The 18,250-nt window shown below is 44.6% G+C and overlaps 1 protein-coding gene across 6 annotated transcripts in view; it reads left to right on the top strand.

Annotated features, from left to right (window-relative positions):
* Window positions 1-3,308: 3,308 nt before the first annotated feature.
* Window positions 3,309-18,250, top strand: part of RBPMS (RNA binding protein, mRNA processing factor) — a 189,543-nt gene continuing 174,601 nt past the window's right edge. For 4 of the 6 annotated variants that reach the window (XM_074383903.1, XM_074383905.1, XM_074383904.1 and 1 more), the window contains exon 1: window positions 3,315-4,070. In XM_074383903.1, coding sequence (XP_074240004.1) covers window positions 4,005-4,070 — 66 coding nt within the window. In that variant the 5' untranslated portion in view covers window positions 3,315-4,004. Of the gene's footprint in view, window positions 4,071-18,250 lie in introns of all 6 variants that reach the window. The other 2 variants (XM_010348674.3, XM_003938090.4) reach the window with 2 other exon arrangements.

The following is an 18,250-nucleotide window of genomic DNA, read 5'->3' as shown; positions in this document are numbered from 1 at the left end:
GTGGAAGAATCGATTGAACCAGAGAGGTGGAGGTTGCAGTGAGCCGAGATGACACCACTGCACTCAAGCCTGGGTGACAGAGCGAGAATCTGTCTCAAAAATCAAAACCAAAATCAAAAACTACTGCCAAGACCTTGCCTAGTGCCATTGCAGTGACTATCTGTTCTAAGACACCTCCATTTATTTAGTCCTTCCTAATGGATCTTGGAAAAATCCGATAATAACATTCAGGCCTGAGAATCAATAACTGATCAAACTTAAAATGAAACTTCATTCATTCAAAAATAACAGTGCCTCTTATGTGTTTGACACTGCCTAAATGTTGGGAATACAACAGTGAATAAGACAGACAAGGATCCTTTCCTGGAACTTTTCATTTCTTTTTTGAGATGGAGTTTAGCTTTTGTTGCCCAGGCTGAAGTGCAATGGCGCTATCTTGGCTCACTGCAACCTCCACCTCCTGGGTTCAAGTGATTCTTTCGCCTCAGCCTCCTGAGTAGCTGGGATTACAGGTGTGCATCAACGAGCCTGGCTAATTTTTTTTTTTTTTTTTTTTTTTTGAGACAGTCTCCCACTGTTGCCCAGGCTATAGTGCAGTGGCGCCACCTTGGCTCACTTCAATCTCTGCCTCCTGGTTCAAGTAATTCTCCTGCCTCAGCCTCCTGAGTAGCTGGGACTACAGGCGTGCGGTACCACGCCCAGCTAATTTTTTTTTTTTTTTGTATTTTTTTAGTAGAGATGGGGTTTCACCATGTTGGCCAGGATGGTCTCGATCTCCTGACCTTTGTCATCTGCCCACTTCGGCCTCTCAAAGTGCTGGGATTACAGGTGTGAGCCACTGTGCCCAGCCAATTTTTTGTATTTTTAGTATAAACAGGGTTTCACCATATTAGCCAGACTGGTCTCGAACTCCTGACCTCAGGTGATCTGCCCACCTCCCAAAGTGTTGGGATTACAGGCGTGAGCCCCCACGCCCAGCCTGAAATTTATTTTTGTTGCTTATCCCAGAGATTTTTGACTTTTAACAATGGACAAAGTCCCGGTTTGGCTTAAAGACAAAGAGAATCAGGTTCTTTGGAATTAAGCCACGCTTCCTTGGGTGGGAACAGGAGAGGTTCTCCGGGCATCCTGAAATCATACAACAGAGTCCACCTGTTCCTAAGTGGGGTCTCAGTGGAACTATGGACTACATTGTCATTTATGTTGGGCAAATGCCAGGCTCCAACAAGACCATGCCCTTCTGTGGAGTATACTCCATGCCAGGCAAGAATGGCCAAGGACACAGTGGGCCACCATGGGGGTCCTAAGACCACCCCTCAGCTGTTGCTCGGGAAGACATTGCCCCCTCGTGGTTCCTCATGTAATTGAGGGAGGAGCAGGCAGTGCAAAGGGCTCCCAGTTAAGGTAATCAATACAACCAAACACCTGCGAAGTTTCCAGATTAACTGTAGCCTTGTCTCTTCTGAATGTCTTGGGTTGCACTTTCAACAGACTGGGTTTATTTTCATCCAGGATACATGTTTGCTCTCCTTAGAGAGGAATCACATTATGACAGCAATTAAAAAACATTTTTTCCCTGTGGAAATCTTCCTGTTTCAAAATCTCCAAACCCCCAGATAAACCCAGTCTGAAAAATCCAAGTATCACTACTGTATTTCTCTTCAAAATAACCTTACAGCAAATATTTTCCTTGCTTTTTATAATTGGAAAGAAGACTCTGAGAGCATCTTGGTTCATACCACTTCTTTTTGTCTTTCTTTTCCCCTCTTTGTGGAGAACAGGGTGTCGCTCGGTTGCTCAGGCAGTTCTTGAACTCCTGGGCTCAAGCAATTCTCTTGCCTCTATCTCCTTAAGTGCTGAGATTGCAAGTGTGAGCCACCATACCACTTTAAACTCCCTTCAGGCAGGGACCTTATCTGCATCTCCCACAGCCTCCCCCACCCCATCCCCAGCAGCACTTAAACGAGTATAAAGAATGTCTGGAGGGGGGTGGGGAGAAACAGTTAAGCAAATACTGTAGTTAGAAACTGTGACTGGTGCAGGACAGGAACAGCAGGCTGGGGCAGAGAATTCCGAGAAGTGGGGCAGAATCCACTGATGCGTGTAGTTCCACATTTATTCATTTACAGCAGTCAAATCTAAGGGTTTAACACGGTGGCTCCAGGCTGTAATCCCACCCGTCTGGGAGGCCAAAAGCGGGAGGATCACTTGAGGCCAGGAGTTCGAGATCAGGCTGGACAACAAAGTGAGACCCTCATTTTTACAAAACAACAACAACAACAACAAAACCCCAGAAGTTTAAATGATGGAGTATTGGAAAAGTTTCCTAAGGCCCGGGAAAAAAATGGAAGTTTCCTTAGTAATAATGTTAGCTTCCATGTATTGTAAACCTAAACGAAGAATGAATGCTGGGTGCTGCATATAGCTCTAAAACCTGCAGTCTCCTCCAAAACTCTGGAGGATATATTCAACTGTTCCCATTTCACGGATGAGGAAACAAGCTATGCAACCCCTCTGAAGCTGGTGCACAGCCCAGGCCCCCCTTTCTTTTTCAAGCATGATTCCAGCCTCTCAAGTTCCTCTATAAGGACCCCCAGCTCCGCTAGCAATGAGGAGTATTCACTTGGCCAACAAATATTTGAGTGCCTACTACCATATACCCGGTAGCCCGTTTAAATAGCCGTGGGATTAAAAAGATAAATAGGGAAGGGTTTAGGTTTTTTTCTTTCTTCCAGGAAGGAGCTCTCCGAAGGGTGTGGGAGAGGCTAGGTAAACAATCCCAGAAGGGTCTGATGAGAGTTGGGAGAGGAGTCGGGGGTCACGGGAAGACCAGGAAGCGAAGCCGGTGCGGGGGAAGGCTCGGTGCGCGTCGCAGGACCCCCGCTGGAGTTGGGTTTGAAACCCCGTCCTGAAAAAGCCGGCCCGGAGTGGGCTGCCCTGGTGTCCTTCGAGTTCTCATCCTGTCATTAAAGCAGCAGAGGAAGAACCAGGTCTGCCCCGGGAAGGGTGGGCTTAGGGCTAGGGGTGCAAATCCCTCGGTAAAAGCCGGCAAACAAAAGTCGCACATCCCAGCTCCGGGTCCCGGCCCCGGTGGGGCAGGGTTCCCGAAGTCCCGGGGCGCGCAGACGCCGGGGCCCCCGGGAGCGGAGGGAACCGCGGCCCCCGACCTCCCTGCCCTCGGCCTCCCGGGCCCTCGCCCTCCGACCCGCCGCCGAGTCGGGGGCTGGGGTCGCCTCTTCCGCCCGCGGCCCGCGGCCCCTCCCCGGCGCGCGCCATCCGGCCGCCGGCCCCTCCTCCCGCTGGGGGCTCAGTCCCGCGCCCCGTCCCTCCCGGTTGCAGCCGGCAGCCCACGTCCAGGGAGAGGGAGGGCGGAGGGAGGAGAAGAGGCGCGGAGAGGAGGGGGGAGGGAGGAAGGCGAGAGAAAGGGAGCTGCTTCCATCCCGGACTTTCCAGAGCCTGCCTGGAGCGCGCACTCAGCGGCTCTCGGGTCCCAGCGTCCCAGCGCGGCCCGCGCCCCTCAGCCGGACTCCTCCTCCTCCTCCTCTTCCTCCTTCTCCTCTCTGGGTACCCCCGTCCCCTCCTTCCAGCAGCTGCAGCCCCCTGTCCCAACTCGGCCTCATCCCCAACTCTCCGCACTCACTCCTGGGACGCGCGTCCGCGCCCCATCCTTCGCTTCCTTCCTTCCTTCTTCCTTCCTCCCCAGGCGCCCGCCCTCCCTCTCCAGGTCGCCCTCCCGGGGCCCAATTGTCTCGGTGCCCCGCTCCCGGCCCGCTCCCTGCCCCGTCTCTCCCTCGCATTTCCTGAGTCGCCCGCCGCCGCCGCCGCAGTCTCGCCGCGGGATCCCCAGCCCAAGCCCGACAGCCACTGCCCCGGCTTCAGCCCCGCAGTCCGCGGCGCCCGCCCGAGGGAGCCCCGGCGCCCGGGGAAGGCAACAGTGGGCGAGCGCGCCCTCGCCCAGCCCGGCGCCCCAGCCCTGCCCGGCCCGGCGAGGAAGGACCGGGAAGATGAACAACGGCGGCAAAGCCGAGAAGGAGAACACCCCGAGCGAGGCCAACCTTCAGGAGGAGGAGGTACGGGGTGGCTCTGTGCGGTGGCGGGGGCGACCCGGGACCCAGTGCGGGCGGCCGAAGGGGCGCGGGCCCGGAGCGCGGCGGTGGAAGGTTAGGGCAGGGCTCGTGCCCCGGACGCAGCCCCGAAGTGTGGCCCCGGGAGGGTGGATCTCGGGAGCGTGCGTTTTTGTGTCCACGCGCGTCTGCGTGCCCCAAATTGCGTAACTCCAAGGACTTTTCGGAGACTTTTGTAAGTATAATGCTTAGCTTTGTTTGCCCGGGATTTAAAAAGTGGAACCGAGAGCTGACTCCTGGGTGAACTTGGATGATTGGGACTCGGAGGGTCAGGACTTCGGGCTGGGGCTGGAAATTGTGTGTGGATTGCGGGGGCGGTGGGGGGCGGGGTGCAGTTTAAGGAAGAAACTCGGGAAAAAGTTCTCCTTAAAAGATACCTCTGTTCCTGTCCCCTCCCTTTCCGTGTTAAAAGTTCTTGGTGAAATATCTTTCTAGCCAAGGTTTTTTGGATTAATAGATAACTCATCAGCCACATTCTTCTCCGCTGAGTCAAAGACCTCGAACCTTGTGAATTTAGGGGCCGTGGAGATGGGGGGAGCAGAATAAGAGGGTTAAAAATGCAACAATTCACCAAAATGCTCGAAGGTGTTTTCATAGGACTTTGACTTCTGAGCACGCATTGTAGGTGGTACGTCCGTAATCACGGTGAAAGTTTTGCGGCTGCGGAGCGTTCCTTCGGTGGAAACAAAATTCAGTAGATTGGGCAGAAGGGGACTCGGACTCAGGAACAAGCGTTTCAGAATTCTGTAATAGGATATTTGTGGTCTCCTACCAAATGACTCCCTTTCTGCAGGTACATTATCTGAAGTCCAGGAACTTATTTTTGGTGTAGTTTTTAAACATCCCACACAGTTGAGTTCTTAAGAGTTTAGAGGAACTTGAGAGTGTGTGTGCAGATGCAGCAAAGTGCACGTCTTAATATAACCCGAAAAGATTCACAGGTATTGCATCCTGATATAGGTGAACACAGAGGGTAAACCGATTCTAAAGCATTAGGATGTTGAGATCATTGTTAAAACACTGTGTTGTGTGCAAACTTCAACTCTGATAGTGAAACCAAAATTGCAGAGGAATTCATTAATACATGCAAGTTCTCTGCACATTGTCCACTTGGAAAATGGAAACTTTTACGTGGAGAAGGTAGAGGAGCGACACTGTGCCAAACAATGCAAAATAAACAAGAGATTTTACTCTTCACCCACCTGTACGGTAGTGAAAACCTAAGCGACTTGCAGTCAGCCAAAATTGCTTTCTCATCCGAGGATATTTTCTATTTTATTATAAAATGCTATTTGAAGAGTTGTTTACTTGCACGTTTTCTAATTACAAGTATAGGAATGCTACTGACATTTCTTTTTTCAAATAGATGGAGAGTTGAATGGCATGTTCTGCCTTTTTCTTGAACCTTACTGGCTGCTTTACTATTTATTTCCCTACCACTTAAAAAATTTTAAAAATAATGACAAGTTTGCTTTTTAAGGAATTAACTATATTGTACTAATTCACTTACCATATCAAGATAATCATTGCTTCAGAAATCTTTCTTATTTCAGCTAGATGTGCAATCTGGTTGCTTCTCGGGGTTAGAATATTATAGGAAACCATCTTTCTTCATTCACCCAGTTGAGAAAACTTTTGTTTTTTCCTTTTAGTAGGTAGCAAAAGAGGTTCAATGTCCTAAAAATCATACCCACTTAAAGTTAAGTATAGAAAAGTCACATTTTTCCACCTGACCCATATCTTAACTGCTGCCAGGACTGAGGGATTGCCTGCCTGGTTCTTGGGCTGTCCTCAGTCCTTGTGAGGTTGTGTATGATAATTGCTATATAATCACCGGCCATTGCTGTCCAGTTGCTGCCTCTAATTTATCCTGTTACCCTGACAGTATTCCTTTTCAGGTAGGAATGGCATGTGGCTCTAGAAAGTATCGATATTTTTTAGCAAAACATTTGTTATTTAAAAAATAAGGGGACAGGCAGGAAGATTTCAGAATCCAAGTTGTCCAAGAGATGTCATGTACCAAACAGATAAGACCATGAAGAGAGGGGGTTTATAATGTCAGAAATTCAGGAAAAGAAACTAAAGTGGCCTGAATGATCCAGGTAATTTTGCCTAATTTCCTATTTTTGGTTTATATTTTGTTCTTGAAAAACTCTTAACCCCTCTTTTTTTTTTTTTTTTCTTTCTAACCCTGAAAGCCACAAGTAAAATAAATAGGGCATTTGGCGAATGCCATTAATGTGCCCAGCATTACACAAAACCACCACACTAACCCTTTCCCTGTCCACCCATCGTATCAGCAGCTTGCTCTTAAGCACGTTTAAAAACCTTGGCAGTGGACTCTGGTAAACAGAACACACACATACAACATACATATACACATAATGACAAGAGAGGAAAAATGTGTTTTGTTGTAATTTCTGGTGGCCGTAGAACTGACATGGAAAAATGAGTCCAATCATCATTAAGGGAAAATAGTTTATTTCATAGATCATGAGGGTGGTTTGGGCTTTCTTCCACATTGCAGAATCCAAGTTTTTTGTTTTTTTGTTTTGAAATGAATTCCTTTTATCAACCAGTGTATTTTAGCTGCTTTTGAGAGTTTAGAATGCTTACCCCTGAAATAATTGTGCTGAGATGCTTCTTTGGTTCTAATTGTACAGAATGAACAATTCAGGATCTAGGAGATTTTTTGCAGCTTTTTAGGGTTGGAAGTTTTTGAGAACTTGAGCAGAACATGTATTAATTTTTCTACTTTGGATGGCATTGAAAACTTTGAGGAAAAATAATTTTAGGAGTTGGCTAGCCAGTTGTGTAAGAGAGATGGTGCATTTAGCTTTCTGATTTTTAATGTGTTAAGCGTTTGCGTTCCCTAAGCAAGTTGTCCTATAAAGACTAACCAATTGTCAAAATCTTACCGAGATTTACAAGATTTGTTTGTATATATTTAGAGTATCATATCATTTCCTGTATTTTACAATTGAGAAAATAATTCCTAAAATTTCTCTAATTTTACAGAGTTTATAAAAATTAATATATGCCCAATAGACCTGTAATTATTTGTCTCATCAGTTATAATTTATGAGTTTAAAGTATTTTTAAATATATCAAGACCATTTTTGTCTTACAGGTAGAAATAACTTGTTGGTCACTGAATTTTCAAAATAGATAATTTAGATTAAATATGTGATTTAGTTTTATTTCCACTTTTATCCATGTCATTGAGTACTTTTCAGGCTTATTATAAAACATCTTTAGAGGACTTTTTATTATATGGAAGTACTGTTGTTAATTTCTCCCTAAATTGCTTTGAATCAACTTGTACTTACAGTAAAACTAAAAAAGCAAAAAACTTGGAAGTGTTGGAATATTAATCAAAAAGACATGCAGAAATCCTATCAAGTCAGTTCTTCAGAGGTTAATACACATCTTTATTTTGCATTCCTTCTTTTAAAGTGCTTACTAGTTTTGCCAAAATACTGGGGTTGTAAAGAAAATTATTTCTTATAGTTGGCACAGAGAGGGTAATGTCAGTTTGATGTGGCAACCTCAGATTTTCATTGAGCATTTAAAATCAGTCTACATTATGACTTCAGGAAGGTACACCATGGTTTTATACAATTTAACCAAGATTGGAGGTCTCTGTTATTCCAAGTCCAATCCATTGCAGTAAATGTATATTTCAATCATAGAACAGGATTTGGTGATAACTGATACTTCAAGACCCCTGCCAATACGGCGTGCACTTGTGAGTTATTTTTCCAATGCAGTTTCAACATTTCTCTGATAAACCATTGTGTGCATCTGCAGTCTTCTTTTTTTCCAGTGGCATTTAGTTTTAAGATGGGCAGTTTGGAAGGGGTGCAAGTTGTTTTCTGGAGATACTTTCATATAATTTTCGTAGGTTCATACTACTTTCTGCTTTGAGGATAAAAGTGTTCAGTGCTGGTGATAAGGCAATAATGTGGGTACTTTGTGCATGGCAGTGGTGATGTAAATTAGTGTAGCTTTTCAGAACGGACTGACACCGTCAAAATGTGTTCAGGCCCTTTGATTTAGTACCTTTATTTTTAGAAATTTGCCCTAAGGAAATGGTATAATAAAGAGTTATATATAGGAATGATTATTGCAGAGTGTGACAATGTTATTGTCATGACAGTGACAATTCAGAGACATTCTGTATCTAACATGGGAAATTGCTAACTAAATCATTGCGTAAGTCTGGAAGGGGAATATTATGCAGCCACTAAAGGCTCCATTTTTAAAGAGAAAAATACATGTATTGTAAAATAGGTATTATATGTAAATACATATTTATTATTATACATATGTAGTTATATACTATTCTCTGTGTCCTGGAGGTCAGACACCTGAAATCAAGGTGTTGGCAGGGCTACCATGCTCTCTAAAGGCTGTAGAGGAGAATCTGTCTCCACCTCTTGCAGCGTCCGTGGCACCAGACATTCTGAAGATTATATTTTTATTCTCATGTTGTGATATTAAGTGAAAAGAACTGATTTTAAAGTTGTATACAATGTGATGCCTGTAGTCAAATACATGTTTATAAAACTAAACATCAATAAACTGTATCTGATTGGTGGATTACAGATCATTGCTATTGACTTTGTGGTGCTTTTTGGTGTTTTAAGTTTTCTAAAACGACCATGTCAACAAAGAATTAAATGTCTTTTTGCTTTGAAGCTTTCCTTGAATTGTGATATTCACAAAACTGGGGTTGGTCATATTTGATTTTGCTCACAAGCCTAGCGGCAAGAACTCATAATAGTCTTTTCTTAGTACTATTAATATTTCTCTTACTTTGGGAGGCCTAGGTGGGCGGGTCATGAGGTCAAGAGATCGAGACCATCCTGGTCAACATGGTGAAACCCCATCTCTACTAAAAATACAAAAAATGAGCTGGGCGTGGTGGCGCGTGCCTGTAATCCCAGCTACTCAGGAGGCTGAGGCAGGAGAATCGCCTGAACCCGGGAGGCGGAGGTTGCGGTGAGCCGAGATTGCGCCATTGCACTCCAGCCTGGGTAACAAGAGCGAAACTCCATCTCAAAAAAAAAAAAAAAAAAAAAAAAATTCTCTCTCTAATTTCCTTATCTCCCTTATCCTGATTGTATTAGTGATCTTCAGTTGCTCTCCTGTTCTGATGCCCTTCTGTAGTCCATCCTTACAACATACTGCTGGGCCCTCCGATGCCCCAAATCCTTCAGTGCTGTCGGTACTCCACAAAGTCAGGTGCAGACATGGTGTTCAGGATTGCCCTCACCTACCTGTATACTTCCATCCATTTGCTTCAGCCATGGTCTTCCTCTTCTCTTGATCTAGTCTGAGCTGCTTTCAAGGCAGGATTCAAGTTTTTCGGCTTCCATTTTTGCAAGATCCCGTCCCCTAACGTTCCATCCCATAGAGATGATTTTTCTTTAGAATTCCAGTAAAAGTTACTTTCTGCCATGTCCGTTTTGACTCCTGGATGATCACCTTTTTTCAAGGGTTTATTTTGTACAGATCTACGCCATTCAGTGTTCCCAGTGTTGACCTGCCCCAGCGCCAGGTAAATCCCCTCTGTGCACACCGGCATTTACATATATACACATGTATGATTCTTTGTAGAGACATATGAAATAGCGAGGTTGGCGATTATGAGTTTGCATAAGCAGTCTGTTAAGCAGCAGCCACTTGTTTAATATTGAGGATTCCTTCCACACTCTTCACTGGGGAATTAGAGAAGGCATGGTTGGATCGGCCAGAAAATTACTTCTTCCCTTAGTCATCAGGAACCTTCATTTGTGAGCACAGATGCGCCTGCCTGGTCCATCAGATAGCCACTGTCGGTGTTGGACTGCTTGTCCTAAGGTGCAATTGGGTTTTCACCATTAGAATTTGGTTTCTGCTGTGGAATTCCATTTGACCTTTTGGACGAGGGCTTCCAGAAGCCTTGGTTAGGTGGAAGAGCACGGAGCTCCCTGTGTTCCCAAACAAGCCTGCTCTGTGTGACAGCCACTTTGGAATGTTTGTGTTCAGTTTCATTTGGCACCTTAGTGTCTGCCTGGGGGTAGGGGAAAGGGAATGCAAATGTTCCTCTTGAACAGTGCTTGCTTTGGTCAAAGAAAAAAACTTATGAAGGAATGAGGAGAATGAACCTTAATAGCTGGTGCAGAAGTGGCCGCACAGCTCAGTGGGCCTGAGGCCATCTGGGACCAGGTATTTAAATGGATGCTATGTTGCTATGAAGCTGTCAGTTCCATGCCCCTGGTGGGGATGAGCTTCCAGGGGGTGAGCTTATTTGACATACAGGGATAACTCCTCACACTCACATCACTATCTTTAAAGTGTACCAGAAGAATATATATGTATTTTTCATTTTTTCTCATTTGCCCGGGCTGGAGTGCAGTGGTGCCATCCTGGCTCACTGCAACCCGCCTCCCCGGTTCAAGCGATTCTTCTGCCTCAGCCTCTCGAGTAGCTGGGATTACAGGCATGCACCACTACACCCAGCTAATTTTTGTATTTTTAGTAGAGACAGGGTTTCACCACATTGGTCGGGTGCCTCTCAAATTCCTGACCATGTGATCCACCTGCCTCGGGCTCCCAAAGTGCTGGGATTACAGGTGTGAGCCACCGTGCCCAGCACCAGGAGAATATTTTAAACAATTTTAGTGCACTGTGTTGTGTAGGTTTGGGGGTGGAGGTGGGAGGTCCTTGATATTACCTGAAACATGAAGCAGAGTAAAGGGGATATGTTTGTGGTTATCAGAAGAAAGCTGACAACACTAGGTTGTCAGTGTTGCTGATAGCAGGAAAAATGAAATACCAAAATCTTTAGTCTACAGAATTTTCAGAAATCTTTTTATCTATTCACCAAATAGAAAATTATCTAACTTGTATTGAGTATTTACTATATGCTGAGCACTCTTCTTATGTTACCTTATTTCAGCCTTACAACAAGCTGATGAAAGGTTTATGATGTTTGTGCTCCTTTGGGGAAGTGGCTGAAGCACTGAGAAGCAATGGAGCTGGGATCTTCATGTGCAGATTCTAGGGATGCCAAGAGCGGAGAGAGGCAGTTTCTGCCTGAAAGTGCTCACAGGTTAATGGTGATGGCCCTGTGTAAACAAACAGGTATAATCAAGCCCGGGGTTAAAGTAGTAGTAGTTGTTTGAGTTGAGCACAGCCAACCCTGCAAGGAAGGGATGGAGCTGTGTCATAGAAAGCAAAAATCTCTTCTTTAAAGAAGACATACGAGCTAAATCTGAGTTAAGATTTTGGCTCCTGAGAAAAGGATTCAGACAGTGGGGAAAAGATGCGCTAGGCAAGGAATTCGCTCTGTGAATGAACACATAGAGGCTTCAAAAGACCCTTTTGGGGAAGAGCAAGCAAGGCTTGGCTGGAGAGAAGGGGGAGGAAGAATGAAACTGGGAAGGGGGCATTGGTCCAGAGCGGGTGGAGGAGCCGCTTTCTGCGCTAGGGAATTGGACTCTGTCTTCTGATGGGGCACCGCAGTGAATGCGCCCCAGCAGGTAGCATTCTAGAACACCCCAGTGGGCAGGGGGATGTGGCCAATTTTGGAAAAGTTCTTGAACCATTCTTGCAGTGAGGTTTTTGCTGGAAGAGTCGTAGTCTCAAAGTAAGGCCGCAGCCTGGCCGAGGCAGCTAAGGCAGAGATGCCAGGTGTTCAGGGCCTTTGTACCTGTCAGATGTGTGGGAGAGAAGGTGAGGAGACAGCCTAGCAGCCTCTTGGGTTCTCCTTTGGATGACTAGCTAAGTGGTGGTTGTATTTGTAGGAATTGAAAACAGATGTAGAAAGGGTAAGAACAAAAGGTACCTAGGAGATGAAGATGTTACTGAGTCTGGGGTGCAGAGGAGAGGTCTGATCTTGAAATGAGATTTTCAGAACAATTCAAGAACATGGAGCTGGTAATTGAAAATATGGATGATGGGAGTGAGTACCCAGAAAATGGAATTCCTGCTTCCTAGGAGACCTTCTGAGGGTGAGTGAGGAAAGAGGTACAAAATTTAGTGACAATTTAGAGTCATGTTAAAAAGTGTTTGGGAAAGGGAGAGAACTGAAAATAATCAGGACAAATGGAAACTTAAAAAAGAATTAATTTAGGAACATAAAAATGTATTACATAGAAATTACTTATTTCTAAAGGATTTGGTGTACTTAGCCATTGGAAAGCCTGAGAGCGGGAGCTTCGAAAAATCTGGTCTATGGTATTTCTCATATGCTTTTTTTTTCTTTGATCAAAACTCAGGAACTTGTTTATCTCTAAAATTTGCCATTAACTCCCAGCCTTTTTTACTTCTCCAGCTTTTAATTTGCCAACCCTGAACCTGAAAGGAAAGATCAAGCTGCCATAAAATCTAGAGAGGCATGAGTTTTTTCTCAGGACAAAATGTTGCTTTTATCTTTTTTTATTTTATTGGGAGGAAAAAGAAGAGCAGGATGAGCCTTTGGCCAGCAGCACAAAGACATCTAATCTGTGGGTCATATTTTTATTTTTTTTTATTTTTGAGATGGAGTCTTTGTCTGTTACCCAAGCTAGAGTGCAGTGGTGCGATCTTGGCTAACTGCAACCTCTGCCGCCTGGGTTCAAGCAATTCTCCTGTCTCAACCTCCCAAGTTACTGGGACTGTAGGCGCCCACCACCATGCCTGGCTAATTTTTGTATTTTTAGTAGAGATGGAATTTCAGCATATTGGTCAGGCTGGTCTCGAACTCCTGATCCACCTGCCTTGGCCTCTGAAAGTGTTGGGATTACAGGTATGAGCAACTGCGCCGGACCATATTTTCATTTTATTCAATTTATACTTTAAAAGTGTGCTGCCTTTTTTAGCCCAGCTAAGTGTCAGCTGTAAGTAGTCTAGAAACTTAAAAAGAAAGCAACTTGCATTTGTATTTCTCTTAGGTTTTAACTCTACTGCACCTATTATGGTGCATATTGTGTAAATACTAAAGAGAAAAAGGAAATGGCAGTAATAAATGCTAATCGCACCAGGAAGATGGATTCAAATTCCAGGTTGTAATACAGTATTGTCACACAAATTTAAATTGCAAAGGGAACGTTTAGGCAGCCGAGTTCCATTCTGTCAGCCTTTAGAATTTTGCAGAGGTATGAGACATCTGAGAATCTTCCAGATTGAGGCCTGGCTCACCAACCTCTGCAAGTAAGTAATAGGAAAACTTTACTTTTAATTAACCTTTATTGGTCATGAGTTGTTTTTTTTGTGATGTTCCTCTGATTTTCCCAGATCCTTATGTCACCAGGGTAGATAGGCCCGTAGTGGCCAACAGTATTGGAAGAGAAATCCTAAAGATTACCCAATTTTTTTTTTTTTCTTGAATCCGCGGGAACCTGTTTTGTGAAAATTCCTCTTACGCCCACCTATAGGATAGACAGTGGAGGCCCCCTGGGAAAAAGTGTACACAGAAAGTGCTATCTAATTACAGAAGGAGCAGAATTTCCTTTGTGCTCAGAGGGGAAGTGCTACAAAAGTGTAATTACTTTACCCAGCATGTGTGATTTACGGGACTTAAAATGTGTGAGTTTCCAAAGAGGCATCTGTTTTTAAATACAGTATCCCTCGCAGCCAGGCAGGATGTGTTTGAGGAGGTGGGACTGAGGACATGCACTTCCGTCCTGTGCCTGCTGCAGGATGCCTGGTGACAGCGGACTGGAACCGCTAGCACTTGCTGCCCCTCAGGGTCTTGCTTATATCGGAGTAGAAGGAAGAAAATAAGCAAAGGGCTGGAATCTAGTCAGCTGCTCTGCTCTTACCTGCCCAAGCTGAATTCTTTTTCCAGGACCTCTAGGACTTTTCCGAGTAATGAACAAAAGAATTGTTAGAGTGAACCCTGAGACCATTTAAAAAAAAAATCTTTTTATTTATTTTTTCTTTTCTTTTTTATTTTTTAACCTGTTTTTATTTGAAAAGGAGTCTTGTGGTGTTGCCCAGGCTGGTCTTAAGCTCCTAGGTTCAAACGATCCTCCCACCTTCCACCTCCCAAAGTGCTAGGATTATAGACAAGACCATTTTTGTTGCACAGATTTTCTTTTGAATCTTACTTTTCCTAATATGCGTAAGAAAATCAGTGAGGGAACTGAAGATCACGTGTAGTAGCTGGGCAGGGTGGTTCACACTGAGCACTCCATGAGGCTAGCACTTCAGGAGGCTGAGGCAGGCCGATCAGTTGAGCTCAGGAGATCGAGACCGGCCTGGGCACCATGGCAAAACCCCTTCTCTACAAAAAATACAAAAAGTTAGCCAGGCATGGTGGCATGTGTCTGTAGTCCCAGCTACTTAGGAGCTGAGGTGGGAGGATTGCCTGAGCTTAGGGAGTCGAGGCTGCGGTGAGCCATGATCGCATCACTGCACTCCAGCCCTGGACAGTGAGACCCTGTCTCCAAAAAAACAAACAAAAAACAACAGGTACATACCCAGATGTAATCAAACCTGTAAAATGTAAAAGCACTTAATTGATTTTGCATATTAATGGATTCATTCAACATTTATGGACTTGGTGTCTACTCTGCTTTTAACATTGCTCTTTAACAAACCCGTATGAAGTTTTACCTTTCCATGTTTTGGGATAAGAAAGCTGAGGCTCTAAGAGATTAAGTAATTGGTCTGAGGTTTTACAGCTGGTGGATAGCAGCTTAAAATTCTCCAGTGGCATATGAGGTTCATGTGATCTGGGCCCTGCTGGTTTCTCTGACCTCATCTGCCAAGAATCACAGCCTCATTCATTATGCTGCAGCTGCCTGGGTTTTCGCTAGGTATCTCCAACTTACCAAACTTCTTCGTGCCTCAGGGCCTTTGTGCAAGCCGTTCTGTATGCCTGGAAAGCCCTACGCTCAGATGTTATCAGACAGCCTCATCCTTGCCTTTCATTCAGATCTCAGTTCAGATGTCACCCCAGAGAGAACTTTGACCTCCAGGTTTAAAGTAGCCCTGTATTCCCAACCCTTTTATTTTCCAAAGAAAACTTCTTACGTCCTGACATGGCCTTAAATGCGTATTATACTTATCTGGTACCCTTGGAATGTAACTCCCTGGCAGCAGAGACTGGCTGCCTTGTTTAACGCTGTACAAACCTCATATGCCTACCCCAGACAATGCCCAGAACTGTCCAATAAGTCTTTTTTTTTTTCTTTTTTCTTTTTATTTTTTTTTGGTGAATTGACTGGAATGCAAATCTCCTTGACAAACGCCAAAGCCTGTCTGATGCACTGTATCATCATAAACCTTTTCCAGCAGTTTTCAGCTTAAACTTTATATTTCTGCCTTGAAGATGATCATTTCTGGTCCCCATCCCCACTTTTTTACACGCAAAACCGCAGTTGTCACCTCACACCCTTTTAAGCAAGAAATGTTGTTCAGACGGTTAAGTGATAGAGCCATTGTGCGGGTATGTGGCAGTGTTTCACACATCAAGGAGTCCTTCTCTTTTGTCCACTTAGAATGGGAAACCTACTACAAATTCCCCAGAACCAGGAGAGGAATGTGGGCCTGGCCTGTAGGGAATGTGTAAGTACAAGTTGGGCAAGGTAATTTGATTACTGTTTTGCAGATGTGACTATTAGGTGGTTAGGGTTAAAGTTAATAACCCAGGTGGAATTGATTTGGAGATAGACTTACCACTTCTGATCCTTTGATTGGGTCTAGCCTCCAGCTCCATATACGTTCCTCAGTTTGCCTACAAGAGGAAAAAGGTCTGTAACTCAGCATAATGCTGGCTTTAGCCAGAAGAATCCAGCCTTTAAGCCACCTGTATTTGCAGCCGTGAAGGACCTTCTAATCTGTGCCTTGTGAGCCACCTCGTAGCCACAATTTATGCCCACATGTCAGCCTCACAGACTCAGGAACGGTTTCTGTTCATTGTAAAGCAGACCAGATGATATTTCAGGATAAAAGAAATGTAAGTCATCATCACGTAGGGTATCAGGCTAACAAGCCACCTGTTAGTTGAGCGGACTAGTTAGTGCACTCATGAAAATGCAGACCATTGGATTATCCTTATTTACAGCATTTGTCAGACCTGACCTTCAACAAACTTTACCATTATCTGATAGTCTTAGAACCAATGGTATATAAATCCTTATAGAGGTCAGTCTTTGACCGATCAATTCATAAGTATTCTTTTCTCTCTCTCATTATCTCATTATCTCTTTGTTTCTGAGCGACCTGGGACAAGCCACTGAAGCTGCTTCTTTGACAAGTCATTTTAACCTGTTTCCTTAACTAAAAGGTGGGGACTGTACAGACAACGCCTGTTGTGCATTGAAACAGCCATAAATCTCATTTTTTCCACTTTCATTCCACTTTCCATTTCCCCATTGTGATGCAGAAAGCTGCCCTGGCGTGCCAAGACACATCCAGGGTGGGCTGTGTGGGGGGAATGGTTTTAATTTTAAGCCTTTTAAGTGAAAACCCTTAGACCTTGCCTCTGTTTTGTTAAATTACAATTCTAACAAAATAAGGAAAAATTAGTGAAGCACTAGACTTTGGAAACTCTTTGCTGTACATTTGAAAAGATTTTTTAAGACGGCTTTTCTTACCTGAAATTGTTTTGCTTTTTTTCCTAAGCAAATGAGTGCCTCTCCTTGAGAACTGGGTGGGAGTCTCTGGGTGTGAGAGAACGGCAGGAAATGACCCTTTCTAAACAAAAGGACTCTTTAAGGCCTATCCTGAGTCTTTGTGTTTCGAGGAGGGGTTATGCAGAAAACCAGAGCTAGGAAATGAATCTCTGCATTAGCCATTCTAATGGGGGAAGGGAGAATGGAGAACATTCTGTCCCTGCACGCGCCCCCACCCCACCCCACCCCACCCCCAGCGTCTAATGCCTGGAGACGCTTACTGTGATGGCCAAAGAAGTGCTAGAAAGGCCCGGGCGCGGTGGCTCACGCCGGTAACTCCAGCACTTTGAGAGGCCGATGGGGTTGGATCACCTGAGGTCAGGAGTTCGAGACCAGCCTGACTAAAATGGAGAAACCCCCGTCTCTACTGAAAATACAAAATAAGCCGGGCATGGTGGCACATGCCTGTCATCCCAGCTACTCGGGAGGCTGAGGCAGGAGAATCGCTTGTACCTGGGAGGTAGAGGTTGTGGTGAGCTGAGATTGCACCATTGCACTGCAGCCTGGGCAACAAGAGTGAAACTCCGTCTTAAAAAAAAAAAAAAGGAAAAAAGAAAAAAAGAGAAGTACAAGAAGGACCCTGGGAGCTAAGTTGGTTCTTCAGGAGCGTGGCTTCAAGTCGCATAGAGAGGAAAGAAGGAACCAGGTTGAGCAGAATGATACCCAATGTGATGTTCAGCTTTAACCTGGGCTTTCAGAATTTTCTTAAAAAACTCATGAATGCAGAACTAAATACAAAATGAGGAAAGTATGGGAGGGGTTTTATAGGATCTATTTGTCATATCTATCTTTTTTTTTTTTCCTCTTGAGAATGAGTCTCGCTCTGTCATCCAGGCTCATGAATGCAGAACTAAATACAAAATGAGGAAAGTATGGGAGGGGTTTTATAGGATCTATTTGTCATATCTATCTTTTTTTTTTTTCCTCTTGAGAATGAGTCTCGCTCTGTCATCCAGGCTGGAGTGCAGTGGTGTGGTGTGAGTTCCCCGCAACTTCTGCCTCCCTTGTTCAAGCAGTTCTCCTGACTCAGCCTCCCAAGCAGCTGGAATTACAGGCACCTGCCACCACATCTGGCTAATTTTTGTATTTTTAGTTGAGACGGGGTTTCATTGTGTTGGCTAGGCTGGTCCCAGACTCTTCTCATCTCAAGTGACCCACCCACCTCAGGATTACAGGCATGAGCCACTGCGCCCAGGCCCATCCGTTATATATCTTTATGTTATATATCTTTATGATCGATTTATCAGATGATCTGTTTATCTATAAGTAGAAGTTAGAGTGTTATGGTTTGCTAATAAATACCCAGTAAATACATCAAAGATTTAAATTACTATGTTAATGAGAAAATAAAAGAACTTTTATCTAAGGAATGCAAGTGCTTTTAAATGATCAGGTCCAGAAGGACTTTAAAGTGAGACCAGGGTCACATCCTGCTCCATCCTTGAGCTATGTATTCCGCTGGTCTGTATTCACTGC

The sequence above is a fragment of the Saimiri boliviensis genome, chromosome 13, assembly GCF_048565385.1.
Source record: "Saimiri boliviensis isolate mSaiBol1 chromosome 13, mSaiBol1.pri, whole genome shotgun sequence".
Lineage (NCBI taxonomy): Eukaryota > Metazoa > Chordata > Mammalia > Primates > Cebidae > Saimiri > Saimiri boliviensis.
Note: the sequence above shows the minus strand (reverse complement) of the source record. Positions and strands in the feature narration are given on the sequence as shown.